Raw genomic sequence first — 14685 nt, 5'->3', positions numbered from 1 at the left:
TTCATGGGTACATGCTCAACCATTGAGCCACACCAGCCAGGCTGCATGTTTCTTTTAATGATATGAATATCATGTGATTTTATGGGTAGAAAAGAAAAGTAAATGTGGAGGGGATGATATTTTTCCTTAAACTTTATGGATTGACTTTTTATGTATAAACCTCACATTTCCATTTTAAGCAGAGCAACATTTTCCTTTTTAACCCAGGGCCTGTGTGAGGTCCATTTATCTGCTTGGTTCCTCCTTTGCATTTGGGCCTCCAAGAGCTTGGTCTCCCTACAGGTGTCTACTTGATCTTATTGCTTGTGGCTGCAACAGTAGACCTAGAACCTTATTTCCATTTTCCCCAGTGGCCCAAGGTCACCCAGATAATTATCAGGGGGACCTTGAGTAGGGATTATCTGAGTGGGCCTAAAAACCATGTCAGCTTTTTAGACATGGTTCAATCTCTTTCACTTTACTTCTTCCTGAAGTGGTCTTCTCTCTAATAATAATATCCCTTTAAAATAAAATGATTAGAACATTCTATTTTTGTATGCTTGTTGATATTTATTGAACATGAAAAGAGAGAAAGGGAGGTATTTAAGCTCCTATTGTGATTGAGATAAATGAAAAGAAAGGCATGAGGCCAATATCCATGTGGAATTACACTGCAAAAGAATTAGATCTAGCTGAGGAAGGTTTGAGTTTATTAGTATTTGCTCCAGCGAACCTCCAAATTTTCTCCATTATGGACAACATAATTTCCAACTCCTAGAAGGAAGAAGGAGAAGGGGGTCAAATCACTAAATAATGGATATCACTCTCCCAATTCCGTGCCGCATTTCCCAGAGAAGCCCACACCTTCACATATGAACTGTCTGGGCCTTTTCATTCTGAGGGCTTTTGGCATACTCTCCCTTACCTTGGCTCACTGGTTCGCCTCCACTCAGAAGTTGCCAGTAGGTTCTGTCATTATGGTTCTCCTCCAAGCCCTGAACAGAGGTGATGTAAGGGCCCCACGAGCTCTCCACAAATGTGAAACTGTGAAGGCAGTGAATAGGTTACAGGAACTTAGAATTTTTAAAAACATATATTTTTATTGATATCCGAGAGGGAGAGATAGAAACATCAATGATGAGAGGGAATCATTGATTGGCGGCCTCCTGCACATCCCCTACTGGGGACTGAGCCCACAACCCAGGCATATGCCTTTTTCTGGAATTGAACCCAGGACCCTTCAGTCTGCAGGCTGACACTCTATCCACTGAGCAAAACCAGTTAGGGTGGAGCTTAGAATTTTCAAAGGCAATTGTACATGGGCATTTTTTCAAGCTTTAATGCTTTAAGAATCACTTGAAGATGTTATCCCAAAAATGCATATTTCCTGGCCCTATGCCTAGATATTTTGATTCTGTAGGTCTGGGCTGAGACCAGGAATCTTCACATTTCATAAACTAAGTGATTCTGATACAGGCAGTCCTGGTCCCTGCTAAATTAAGGAAATGATGCCCATGTTCCTGCCCCTCCCACCCGCCATAGGAGACACTTTGAAGACAACTTCTACCCCAAGATAGTCACTGTCAAAGTTACTAAGACAGTAAACGAAAGTGTTAAACTGATGTGCAAGAGGCACCATAAGTCCTAAGTTAGTAGGTTTTCTCTTCAGAAAGAGAAACAGGGAAGAATAATTAAATATTTCATGTTTGTTTATTAGAACTTCTACCACTTGCAACAGTGGTAGGACCTGGAGAGCATTATGCTAAGAGAAATAAGTCAGTCAGAGAAAGATAAATATCACATGATCTCACTCATTTGTTGAATATAATGAACAACATAAACTAATGAACAAAAACAGATCCAGAGACAGAGAAGCATCGATCAGACCGTCATACCTCAGAGGGAAGGCAGGGGGGAAGGGGAAGAGATCAACCAAAGGACTTGTATATATGCATATAAGCATAACCAATGGACACAGACACTAGGGGGGTGAGGGCACGAGTGGGGGTGGGGTGGGAGGGCAATGGAGCGATAAGGACATATATGTAATATCTTAATCAATAAAGAAAAAAATAAATTAAAAAAGAATAAAATGCCCTAAAAAAAAAAAAAAAAAAAACAACAACCAAAAAAAGTGATATGTTTTCCCTAGCTGGCATGGTTCAGTTGGTTGGAGTGTCATCTATGCACTGAAGGGTCTTGGTTCAATCCCCAATTGGGGCATGAGCAGGAGTTAAATAATCCATGTTTCTCTCTCCCTCCCCCTCTCCCTCGCCCTCGTCTTCTCCCTTCTTTTCTCTCTAAAATAAATAGAAACATGTCCTTGGGTGACAATTAAAAAAAAATGACATGGTCAATGTATGTTTCACATTTTTTAGTCACATTTCTGGGAGCACTTGAAAGGAGCCTTTATCATTATATATATATTTAAGTATATATACACATAGATATTTTCATATATATATGGTTTTTTGTGTAGCATCTTACATCATGTTATTAAACATAATAACAATTGTCAATTAGGTTTAAGAAACCAAGTAAATCACAGTTTTCAGAGACAAAGTCAGTATCTTAATTTTAATATTTGACCTCTCTAGGCCAGGGAACCTTTATCTAGGAGGTCCATGAAATCTGCTGAAAGGGGTGGGGCATGGAGAGGCTTCCAGGCATTTGTGAAACCTCTGATTTAATGATGTTTTATGTGTATGTTCATTTTTCTGCAATAAGCATCCTACTCAAAGGGGTCAGTGACTCACAAAAGGTTAAGAACCACTGTTTTGGACATAAAATGCCTGCCTTAAGGAGTTATATTTATTGAAGGAGTTTTACTGACAGAAGTGAGGTTCCTGGGACTTATTCATCCACTAAGTGAACATTAATTTAATGCCTAATATGTATTAGAAGATGAAAGGTCTCACCTCTTTCATCTGCCATGAGATGTAGATGGTCAGCAAAGGTACTGATTAAGATATGTTTTTAAAAAATATATATTTTTATTGATTTTAGAGAAGAGAGAGGGAGAAAGCGATAGAAACATCAATGATGAGAAAGAACCATTGATCAGCTGCCTCCTGCATATTCCCTACTGGGGATTGAGCCTGCAAACCAGGCATGTGCCCTTGACTGGAATCGAACTTGGGACCCTTCAGTCTGCAGGCCAACATTCAATCCACTGAGCCAAGCCAGTCAGGGCTAAGATGTGTTTTAACTGTTCCTTGTATTTATGTGCAGATGTATTTTTTACTCTTTCAAAACCACACTAAATCCCTTAACCTTAGGCCATATACAACATACCGAAATGCAGTCTGATTGATTTTCTGAGCTTCCTCCATCACATCCAAGAAGACAGAACCCTTTGGCACGGTGACTTCGGTGAAAAATGTTTCATTGATTTGCACAGTGTAGTTGACTGAGATCCATGTGGGTGAAATGGTAGGTTCTACAGGTATCGGCTCATGAATAGAGATATTAAGGTGACCTGACAGAGATAGGAAAGCAGAGAAGAATTATTATTTGGGACAATAAAAATAATGTTAGAGTTTGCACACCTATCCAACTTCTATCCACAAATTCCTTTCCTTTATGCAGAAGGGATTTGCTACAGGAACAAGTGGCGTCAATCAAGGGGCAGAGCTCTCATGTGATGAAAGCAGAAATGAAAACCAGATGCTCACCAGCTTGTGAATGCTTGTGTTCAGCTTGACTCCCAGCTGTTGAAACATTTCAGTTGCCCCCTCCCCTATTTCTCATGGAGGCTCCTGAGTTTTTCCTTTTGGTACAGCATACAATAATGCTTCATTTTTATTGCCTTTTTATTTCTTAACATTTATTGAAAAAGCAGTGCACCAGGAACTGTACTAGTCATTTTATGTGAACTGTTTCATTCAGTCCTTACAAAAACCTACATTAGATACTATTATTTGCATTTCTTACATTAGAAACTTGAAACTTAGAGTTTAGACATTTTGTCCAAGTTCCCTAAACCTGTCAGTGGCTGAACCAGGAATGAGTGAGATAGAAGAATAAGTTTATCTTTTTGCAAAATCATTGATGCATGCTGCAATTTCTTTCAATATTGCCATATTCCTTCCACACAGATGTCTTATTTCCCTGAGGGATCACTTACTGTGCACAGTGAGAAGTCAGAGATACCATACTTTGTTTAGGATAGTAATGATACTCAGAACATCTCTCTGTTTCCAGCAATCAGAAAAATCCTTTTGGAGATAGACATCTTTTAATCAAGTCTACCTTGTTTATCAGTGTTTAAACCAAGAATGACACCTACTATCTTGTTAAGAACAAATCCTTAGATGGGAATAATCTATGATGACATATCAAGGACTGAGCTCTGTGTGGAAACTATGATGCTTTAGAGATTTATTTGGTCACCTTTGGTCCCTAAGAACATCTAAATCTCACATGCTTTGGGTATTATTCTGAAAGGCAAAAACAGTTTACTCTTTAGTGCTTTACCTGGACCACTGGCACAAGAAGAGACATTGTTAACATCCAAGTAGGTCTTTCCCATCAGGGCAGGTAGGATCTGGGCTGCAGCAGTTGGCATATGGAATGCTCCCTGAGAAATTTCTTTGAGCACTGTGTCTAGAGTTTGTTGACAATTCCATTCATTTTTGTTATAATAGTTTGGTGAGACAAAGAGAGCCTAATGAGAGAGAGAGAGAGAGAGAGAGAGAGAGAGAGAGAGAGAGAGAGAGAAGGAGAATGACTTTAAATAAGGGAAAGCTTACATCTAATACAGTAAACATTCATTTGACATTGACTACATAGGAGGTACTTTATACACATTTCCTGCCTTTAAGAAGCTTACCAACTATTGTGGGTGGGGAGGTGGTGAATTGCTTAATAATCCAAACTGCAATAACACCAATGAGAATAGACTTTCTCTACCATATTCACTCTTGTGCCCCAAACACTGGAACAATACCTGTCATATAGGAGGCACTCAATACATATTGTTAACAAACTGTTGTTAAGGAGCCCCTGAGATGAACGCTCTAAGAGAAGCATTTAGTGGCAGTCTCTCAAAAGAGGGAGAGCTCTAAACATTTAGTGGGGTTAAGGAAAGGCTTGGTGGAGAAGGTGGTACTTGAGGTAGTCCTTATGATATGATAGCATTTTAGTAGGTGACATGAGGAGGGGAACCCTGTACCCAGAGATAACAGCATGATAGAAGGTGCCAGAGTAGCAGTGGCTAGGGCATGGCCTGGCGGTAATGAGCATATCTGCATTTTAACAAAATCCCCAGAGGATTTCTCCTGGTCTGGGAGGACTGGTATATGGAAAACACTCAGGGACATTATGGAAGAACAGTCTAGACAAGGAGGTTGGGGCCAGATTGGTAAACCCTTGAGTTTTAGGATGAGGTGTTCAACATTATTTGCACAGCAATGGGAAGCCTAATAGTTTCTTGAACAGAAACTATCCAGGCAGCAGATGTAAACCGGATTGAAGGAGCAGAATTATGGGGTAGGAAAAGTTAGGAGGGTATTAGAATGAGAAAGACAAGAAGTAAATGGCTTGGACTTGAAGATGTTGCTCTGTAGTTTCTGAGGGAAGAGCAGTCCACCTTTTCTGCCTTTTCTTGAAAATTCTTAAAGTTAACAAGTAGTCAATAAGCATTTATGGGATAATAAAGAAACAAAACTGATCACATTATATCTCCTCTTAAGAGCTATCTTGCAGGCAGGAAACTCTTGATTCTGCTGTGAATTAATATCACCTGTAGAGCTTTTAAACAAGACCAAGGCCCATGATCCACCCTAAATTTCTGTATTAATTGGCTGGTGTGGGCCTGAAAGATGAGTATTTTCTAAAAGCTCCCGATTCAAAATGTGCAGCTTGAATGAGAAGCCACTGTTTTATATTAAATTTAAACTTAGCAAGGCAGACAACATGGATAGTAACAACAATATAACCTTATGATTGGACCCCTGCCTACAACCAGCCTTACGATGTAATTTTTCCTAAGGATCCTATGCTGACCTTGATGCTTTTGGTCTTTGTCTTGCTATCTTCTGTCGCGTTGAAGGTTCTTTCACCCTGAGTCATCAGGGCAAACTCCTAAAGACTCAGTGAATTGTATTTCTGTAAGTCTTCCTTGATGTCTTCTTAGAGTTGAGTAAATCAGTGCAGGAATAAAGTCTCAGACTTCAAGGAACTTATACAGGAGAGTGTAGGTGCTGAGAGTGAGTTTTGAAACCAACTGTTTAGGTTTCATCCCCATCTGCATCACTTTCTAGCTTTGTAATATCAGGCAAGTTACTGGTACTCCATATCTCATGCTCCTATTCTAGGAAATGAAAGTAATGATTCTTTCCTCATTGGGTTGTTGTGTGCATCAATGAGTTAATTTCAATAAATACCAGCTGCTGTTCCGGCCACTGCCACTTCTACAACAATATCTAATTTGGGCGTTAAGATGAAAACTCAAGACAATGGTATATGGTAAAGTGTGAAATTGCATGTGATAGAACAAGATAGGTTGTAGTTGTAGTAGACTCCAGAATTTCTTAAAGAAATTGTAACCAAGAAAAGCTTCATAGAAGCATTGGATATAGAAAAGTAAAGATTGAAGGTAAGGAGAATACATTTCAGGCAGGGAGGGGAATCATATGAATAGAATCAAAGGTAATATAGGAAACAGAAGATCTTAGAAGGCTAAAAAGAAATAATGAAGTTATTGCTTTTCTCCGTGACTCCCTTCCCTATTTCCTGTGTTAGCCTTTGACTTACCTGCATAGCTTCTCCTGTACTATATATATTCCCAATGAGACCATTTCCTTTTTTCTCAGACAGAATCTTTTTAACAAGTGACTCTGTATAATTATTGATATGCTGTAAATCCTCTCCATTTGTTTGGATCTGCCTATTCATTATGCTCCTCTTCACACAGGTCAGGGCCAGGACAGCCATTGCACCAGTATCTGTCAGGAAACCAAATATTGGTGATAGAGTGACCAACCATGCCAGTTTGCCTTGGACTGATGGGTTTACTGGTATGTGGGACTTTCAGTGCTAAAAAAGGAACATATCTGGGTAAACTGGGATGGTTGTTCATGCTAGTTGGTGATGGGAGAGAAGGATTTCAAGAGATAGCAATCATCCCTTCAACACTAATCACTCCAATATTTTAAGATTCCTTTCTTATGTTGAGTAGCCATATGCCTTGTACTCAATAACTCACATCTTGGTCATAGAAACACATGCATTTGTAGGTGCATACTCATGAACAGTCTTCCACTTTTACATCTTGTTTTTCATTTTCATTTTTTCATCTTCCAGCCATATTTTCAAAGGAATTGAGAAAACAAAGGATGACAAACCAAACAAAATATGTCTTTGTAATATTTCAAGGTTTCCATTAGACTAATTAGTAAATAATTCTTAAGAGAATCGTTTTCCAATAAACCTCTTTTAGGTGGAGGATGAGGTAAAAGATTGAAAGAAGGGAAAATAAGGTGTTTTTTTTTTTTTATGGCTTGTTACTTAGTTCCTCCCTAGGTGGTGGCCTCCCTCTTTCAAAGGAAAAGGAGTATAAGAAATCTCATGTTTTCCTTACTATCCAGATATATGGAATGCTTTTCTTTGAGCTGCTTTGAGGAAGATTAGCTTTTGTGTATCTGAATCTGTAGGGGCTGAGCACCAATACTAGTTGTCTAGAGGCAACTTTTTTTTTGGATGGGTAAGCTAACCCAGTGGAAAATTTCTGATAATCCCCCCATTGTGAATACACATTTTATTGAGGAAAATATTGGGCCTTGTTACTTGGAGAGGTTGTGTGTTGTTCAAGTAAACTCACACATCCAAGTGATTGCAATAAACTGGAAAAAGAGGCAGGGGTTAAGATAAATAGATTCCACTGTATTCCTTTCTCTAACACTTATGATTTCTAAAATGCCTTATATGTAGATTCTCATGTTCTATCCTAATTTTAAAGATGGGAAAATTAAAGTGGTGTTAACGTCCATTGGTTCTATAACTCAAGAGCTGGGATAGGATCCATGTTTTTCTACTATACTACACATCTAGAAAAAGACTTAACTGCCCCCCAGTTTCCATTCTTCTAAAAAAAGAAAACTCCCTTCTGAGGAGACTAGGATAGATGAAATAGAAAAAAATCTAAATACTTACTTGTAGAAAAACTCTAAGGGCAAGGCCTACTAATAACTGAGGGAATTGAGTTTAATGACTCACCTACTGAGAACTGACCACCAAAATAAAAGTTTTTATTTTCCGGAGTGAAGTAATTTTTAACTTCGGTGATTGAGTAGCTCCCATTGAACAGACACAAGGTCAGCAGGTCCAGGCTGAGTTGGTAGTAGTTAGTCAGCGGATTGCCATCAGGTACTCCTGGCAGAGAGAAAAGAAATACCTTACGCATGGCAATGGTACTGGGATAATTCATTTGAAGTCTATTCCTATTCACTTTATTCCAATTTCTTTACACTGAATGAGAGATAAGTAATAAAAAAGGAGAATCACTCATAGAATTGGCTAACTTGAGAAATTTAAAGGTTCTAAGAGCCACCAAATTAAAATCCTTACATTTTATCACTGAGGAGACCCAGCATTAAAAGTATTAAAATACTATCCTGATATTCAGATGGTTACAAAGCTAGGACACGGATTTCCCACCACCAAGCCTCTTGCATGTTCAATAGTAATGAGCTGAAGCTATAAGAAGTCGAAGCCAACTCAAAGAAGGATGGGATTGGAGGGACTTATTGAATAATAGGTTATTAGATAGGAGTTAAAATAAAAGCAATGCACCTTACTGGAAGCCATCATGGTCAACCTATTATTTCCAATGATGAAGTACTATTGGCCATCTTTACCTTCCATATTAGTATTGTATGCTTCAGTATTTATGATACAGTGTCTTGTATTGCTCAGTTATTTCTGGTGTGATTCATTATTTGCCTGAAACTCAAGCTTGTATAGGACTAGAGAACTGTATCGTGTGTGTATGTGTGTGCATGTTTAATGTAGGGTCACTGTTCAGTTGAACATATTTGAAAAGACAATTCAAGATGCATATAGAAAGGGAAGAAGGGAAGGTGATCTACAAAGATAGAGTGAGATGAATTGAATGAAGAGGAGAAGGAAGAGTGGAAGGACACTTCATACAATTCTGAATCAGTAGAGAAGAAGACAAGGTTGTCCAGCGTCTCTAAACACTTGATTCTCACCCATATTTTCAATTTCTTTTTGGAATTTCTCTTCTAGTTGGCTGACCAGATGAAAATATGTAACACTTTCATCAGAGTTCTGACATGCTCTCAAAGCCAGTATAACCAAGGCAAGCTGTCCTGAGGTTAACTCTGACCCTGAAAAGAAATTATTCCATTTTAACATGGCATATACTTCTGATATTTTTGGCCTCCTGTCTTCTTTGTGACTTGTTTCCTGTCACTTCTTTCTTATGCTCCACTCTAAACTAATATTTTACTGTTCTCATCTTTATCTCCAAAGCATAGCTTTTGCTAGCTTCACTATAAAAATGTAAGCTAGATGAAATCATGGAATCTTTTTGGAATCTTGCAATCCTTATAAAAATAAAAAAGAATAAAAATAGATAAATAATTAAATCTTGGGATCTTCTCTCTTTGTGGGTGTCATCTTGCCAGGATAGTAATAATTAACTTTTATATTCCGCCTTATAGAGTATAAAAACACTTTGGATTTTCATAATTTTTGCAATAAGAGGTAGGTAGGGATAGCTTCATTTCCCCCTTATGTTAAATAGAAATTTGAGGCTTTGTATTGACATGACAGGTACAAGATGGAGCTTGGACTGAAACCAAGGCCACATGTCTCTTGTTCCATGGTTGCCTCTCTATTGTCAGCTTTCTTAGTTGTGGTCCACACCCCCATCTGGTTGTGAACTCAGCTAGTTTGTAGTACCCTATTAATGGTTAAGACTCCATAATTTCTTTTGCTTTTCCTGTGACCTCTTAAACAAAAATGGTTTTCAAGAGCCAAAAAAGTAAGTGGCTCTTGAGTAAGTGGCAGGGAGATTGATATTTTGAGGAACCTTTCTGTCATCTCAAGTTTTATATAGCTGGATAGATGTAGCAGGGATACTTTGGACACACATTTTTTAGGACTCACTGGAGATAATCTTTATAGATAGGGAATTATTATCCTAAACCTTCCAGAGAATATAGTACTCACCCTTCTTTTCCTCACTGTCTCTGACATCTTGGGACAGCTGTTGTTCTAAGTTTTTGTCCTGGATCCCAACAAGTCTGAGGGACAACAGGACATTTGCAGCTTGGATTCCTCTGGCATATTTTGAATGGATCATTGTGCTTAGTAGAGGGTTTAAACGAGAGTAGTTTTCTTTGCTTACCTCTGTGGCAGGGGAGGGAGGAAATAAGAAACACATAGAAAATATTAAAGCTCAGAACAGTGATATTAAAGTATTTAGGAAAAGATATGGCACAGACATAGAACAATTCAGTGGTCATTGGCTATGTTGCTGGAACAATAAAAGATGGGTTTAGAGCCCCTGCTATGCCAGGAGTTACTTCTTTACCAACCAGCATGGAAGTATTTCAATATTTTAACCACTGGTTCACCTTACCAGTGGGTGCTGACAGAAAATCAACCCTTCCTCGAAGATCTAGTATCATTCCCTAATTTTGAATATGAGGCCTAGAGAGGGTGTCATTAAAGAAAACTCGGTAATCAGAGGCTTAATGGAGACTAGAATACACAACTTCTGACTTCCAGTCTATAGGCCTTTCTAATTTCCGGATTCTGTTATTTTCCATCTTCTTCTAACTCAATTCGGTTAATACTGAGGGAGAGAAGGCAAGCATTCTATGTTATATTGGTGATTGACCCCAAAGCTGAATTGTCTGATTGCCCAACTGGCCAGGCATCAAGATCATTATTCAGTAGTATGTATATTCCGGAAACCCTCCAGTTTTAGCCAATAACCTGTCCACAGGCGAAAGGATGGAGGGAGTCACATTATACTGTGGAAGGAAAAGGAGAATCCAGAATCCCCAAGAACTAGAGGAGAACAAGAAAAGTTAGTTACCACTTAGACCACTTCTAAATATTCTTTGATAATAATCCCAAGAAAATCCTACCCATTTCAATTATCATGGATTAGTGGGATAGTGAGAAGAATACGAGCCCTGGATCCAGACAGACTGTGGCTGCGTTATATGCTCCTTAACTTATGACTGTGGGTAAGATATGTAACTTTCCTGACCTTCAGTTTCTTTGTTTTAACAACTACTTCATAGATATTGGACAATAAATCAATAAATTGTAAAATACTGTACAAATTGTTACTTTTAGCTTAGCTGGAGTTTCTATCCCTATACTTAGAGAATCCAGGCTATGTGATTTCCCCTGCCCACCTTTCCTCATTTAAAATAGAGATCAGGAAGACCTGAATTCAGTGATCATAGAAAGGTCATGGTTTGCCACCGATACAATTGGATAATTGTGAGTCATCTCTGACATTTTGTGGAAGCATCTAGTTCAGCAGATTTTCTGGCTCCGAAACAGACTTTTTAGTTCCTGGTCAATACCTCCAACCAGCTTCCTTGACCAACAACTCCAACCAGCTTCTTTGACCACTAAAGTAAATTATCTTGTACAGTGGATTGAATTTCAAAGCCTCCATAGAAACCCCCTATTCTTAGGATACAATGAAGAAAATGACAGGCCAGAAAATAAAATTAGAGTTGGCCTAGTCTTTGCTTTAGCTTGTGTGAATACAAGTCTTTCTGTTGTGGTATTGATCTCTTCTTGTAGGTAAGAAAGTACCAGGAAGATGTAGCCACAGTTGGCACCATATAGTCACCTTTGGACTGATTTGAAGTTCAATTCCAGGGTAAAGACTTACATGCAGAAATCATGCATCTGAGAGCTACACAGACTTCAATAAATCACCTGCTTCAACACCCTCCCCCGATTAACCTCCATTTATGAATGAAGCTAAAAAAAAATCAGAAATATTGAATTATTCAGCTACTAAGGGGTCAGACTAGACCTAAACCCAGTTTTTATTTCTCCTTACTATTTTTTAATAGAACCATATAGTCACTAGAGTCTATACCCAAAGGAGAGATGATGGGGGTTGTACCCATGTCCTATAGGAAAAAAGTTGAAGGGAGGGGAACATGTAGCATAAAACAGCTAAACTCAATAATGACAAGAGAACAGTTTTCATTATTTAAAAGATTATTAATATTACTTTTTTCTGTGTAGTCACAAAAGGTTAACCCAAAGCCCATGGGTTGAACTTTAGAAAAATAGATTGTGTCTCAAAATCAAAAGATAACTTTTCATGATCTTGAAAATTTGGGAGGGGGGGTTCATGAATTTTCTACCATTGAAAATGAACAGAAATAGATAGCAGCTTGGTAGCATCACTGTGGTAGAGAGGATCTGAGCATAGAAAGAATAGTTAGGCAAGTTACCATTGAATCTCTGATCCCTCATAGCAATAGTTGTGGAACTTTCCTCTCCATCTCTGGCCACCCTTTACATTACACATAGAGTACAACCACATATAAAACTGAAATAGGATCTTTTTTCAGATAACTCCCTACAAAGTTTCCTGTCAGTAGCTGTCAGGAGACTATCACAGTAGCGTAATGTTAGATCAAAGGATACTCACCACAGATGGTGCATAGTTGGCTTGGAATAAGAGAAAACAATAAGAGCCCCACTAAGGGCAGCTGGTGTGATTGTCTCATCTCTCCAACAGTATATTGGAATGGTGAGGACTTGGCTGCTTATTTATTGAATAACAGACAGAAAATAATGAAAGCTCCTCCTTCAGCTTGCCCGCAGCCTCTTTTACTCAAGCAAATATTGAGCAATTCGGATAGGTGTGGTGAAGTGTATTTTTCCAAGTAATATCACAAACCAGGAAGAAGACTTGAAAGGTATGGTCAGGGAGAATGAGGTAATAATTTGTCTTTGTTTTCTATCTCAAACCTTCAAGGTTCACATTTCCTACTTGCCTTCAGCCCAATGAGAATAAATTATGTGAGTGACTGTTTTCAGTAATATTTCCCTCTTCTCCATTCTGCTTTTGTTATTAAAAAAAATTTTTTTTAATTGTCTAAAGTTTTACATATGTCTTCTTTTCCCCCAATTGACCCCCTCCCCCAACCCTTCCCAGCCCCTGGCAAGCCCCCACTGTCCCAGTGTCTGTGTCCATTGGTTATGCTAATATGCATGCATGTAAGTCCTTTGGTTGCTCTCTACCACCGCCCCCCCCCACCATTTGTCCCTAGATCAATCTATTCTTGTTCATCAAACGTTGATCATTATATCTCACAGATGAGTGAGATCATGTGATATTTATCTTTCTCCAATTGGCTTATTTTGCTTAGCATAATGCTCTCCAGTTCCAAATGGTAAAAGTTCCTTCTTTTTAATAGCAGCATAGTATTTTATTATGTAGATGTACCACAGTTTTCTGATCCACTTATCTGCTGATGGGCGCTTAGGCTGTTTCCAAATCTTAGCTATTGTAAATTGTGCTGCTATGAACATATGGGTGCATATATTCTTTCTGCTTGGTTTTTCTGTTTTCTTGGGATATAGTCCTAGAAGTGGGATTACTGAGTCAAATGGGAGTTCCATTTTTAACTTTTTCAGGAAACTCCATACTGTTCTCCACAGTGGCTGCACCCGTCTGCATTCCCACTAGCAGTGCAGGAGGGTTCCTTTTTCTCCGAATCCTCGCCAGCACTTGTCCTTTTTTTTTTTTTTTTTTAATATATTTTATTGATTTTTCACAGAGAGGAAGGGAGAGGGATAGAGAGCTAGAAACATCGATGAGAGAGAGACATCGACCAGCTGCCTCCTGCACACCCCCCACCGGGAGATGTGCCCACAACCAACGTACATGCCCTTGACCGGAATCGAACCTGGGACCTTCCTGTCCACAGACCGACGCTCTAGCCACTGAGCCAAACCGGTTTCGGCATCACTTGTCCTTTGATGATTTGTTGATGATAGCCATTCTGACAGGTATCTCATTGTTGTTTTGATTTGCATCTCTCTGATGATTAGTGACTTGAGCATGTTTTCATATGTCTCTTGTCTTTCTGTATGTCCTCTTTCAAAAAGTGTCTATTTAAATCCTTTGACCATTTTTTGATTGGATCGTTTATCTTCCTTTGTTAAGTTGTATGAGTTCTCTGTAAATTTTGGAGATTAAACCCTTATCAGAAATATTATTGGTAAATATGCTCTCCCATGCAGTGGGCTTTCTTGTTGTTTTGTTGTTGGCTTCTTTTGCTGTGCAGAAGTTTTTTATTTTGATGTAGTCCCATTTGTTTATTTTCTCCTTATCTCCATTGCCCTAAGATGGAGAGATATTGCTACGACATATGTCTGCTACTTTGCTGCCTATGGAGTCTTGTAGGATTTTTATGGTTTCCTGTCTTACATTCAAGTCCTTTAGCCATTTTGAGTTTGTTTTTGTATATGGTGTAAGGTGGTCTAGTTTCATTTTTTTTGCATGTATCTGTCCAAATTTCCCAGCACCATTTATTAAAGAGACTGTTTTGACTCTATTGTAGGCTCTTGCCTCCTTTGTCAAATATTAATTGAGCATAATGGCTTGGGTCGATTTCTGGGTTCTCTGTTCTGTTCCATTGGTCTATATGTCTGTTCTTGTGCCAGTACCAGGCAGGTAAG

The 14685-nt window shown here is 38.7% G+C and overlaps 2 protein-coding genes across 6 annotated transcripts in view; one reads left to right on the top strand and one right to left on the bottom strand.

Moving 5' to 3' along the window:
- LOC103292676 (syntaxin-3) overlaps positions 1-14685 on the top strand; it is a 117276-nt gene that overhangs the window by 75226 nt on the left and 27365 nt on the right. Inside the window, exon 10 of one of the 4 annotated variants that reach the window (XM_054724846.1) lies at positions 3568-3739. The exons of the other annotated variants lie outside the window; for them this stretch is intronic. Within the exon in view, the coding sequence (XP_054580821.1) occupies positions 3568-3663 (96 nt within the window). The 3' untranslated portion in view covers positions 3664-3739. Of the gene's footprint in view, positions 1-3567; positions 3740-14685 lie in introns of those variants that run through there. 4 annotated transcript variants of the gene reach the window in all.
- TCN1 (transcobalamin 1) lies at positions 535-12791 on the bottom strand. 2 transcript variants are annotated; one of them, XM_008148918.3, is made up of 9 exons: positions 12647-12791; positions 10177-10356; positions 9192-9329; positions 8197-8352; positions 6736-6926; positions 4456-4645; positions 3274-3457; positions 905-1023; positions 535-753 (listed from the first exon to the last, which is right to left on the bottom strand). In XM_008148918.3, the coding sequence occupies exons 1-9, from the start codon at positions 12723-12725 to the stop codon at positions 692-694; spliced, it is 1299 nt and encodes a 432-aa protein (XP_008147140.2). In that variant the 5' UTR covers positions 12726-12791; the 3' UTR covers positions 535-691. The 2 variants fall into 2 exon arrangements, with proteins under 2 accessions (XP_008147140.2, XP_054580819.1); XM_054724844.1 differs by having other exon boundaries at positions 8197-8349.

Source organism: Eptesicus fuscus, chromosome 13 (genome assembly GCF_027574615.1).
Source record: "Eptesicus fuscus isolate TK198812 chromosome 13, DD_ASM_mEF_20220401, whole genome shotgun sequence".
In the NCBI taxonomy this organism is placed as follows: Eukaryota; Metazoa; Chordata; class Mammalia; order Chiroptera; family Vespertilionidae; genus Eptesicus; species Eptesicus fuscus.
Note: the sequence above shows the minus strand (reverse complement) of the source record. Positions and strands in the feature narration are given on the sequence as shown.

Excerpts from the sequence above, each read along its gene's own strand:
- TCN1 (XM_008148918.3), bottom strand. The coding sequence starts at position 12,725 with ATGAGACAATCACACCAGCTGCCCTTAGTGGGGCTCTTATTGTTTTCT. Across the intron at positions 6,927-8,196 it reads TGGTGGTCAGTTCTCAGTAG|ATACTGGTGCAATGGCTGTC; the intron begins GTGAGTCATTAA and ends GTTTCCTGACAG. Across the intron at positions 754-904 it reads AGGCGAACCAGTGAGCCAAG|GAGTTGGAAATTATGTTGTC; the intron begins GTAAGGGAGAGT and ends TCTTCCTTCTAG.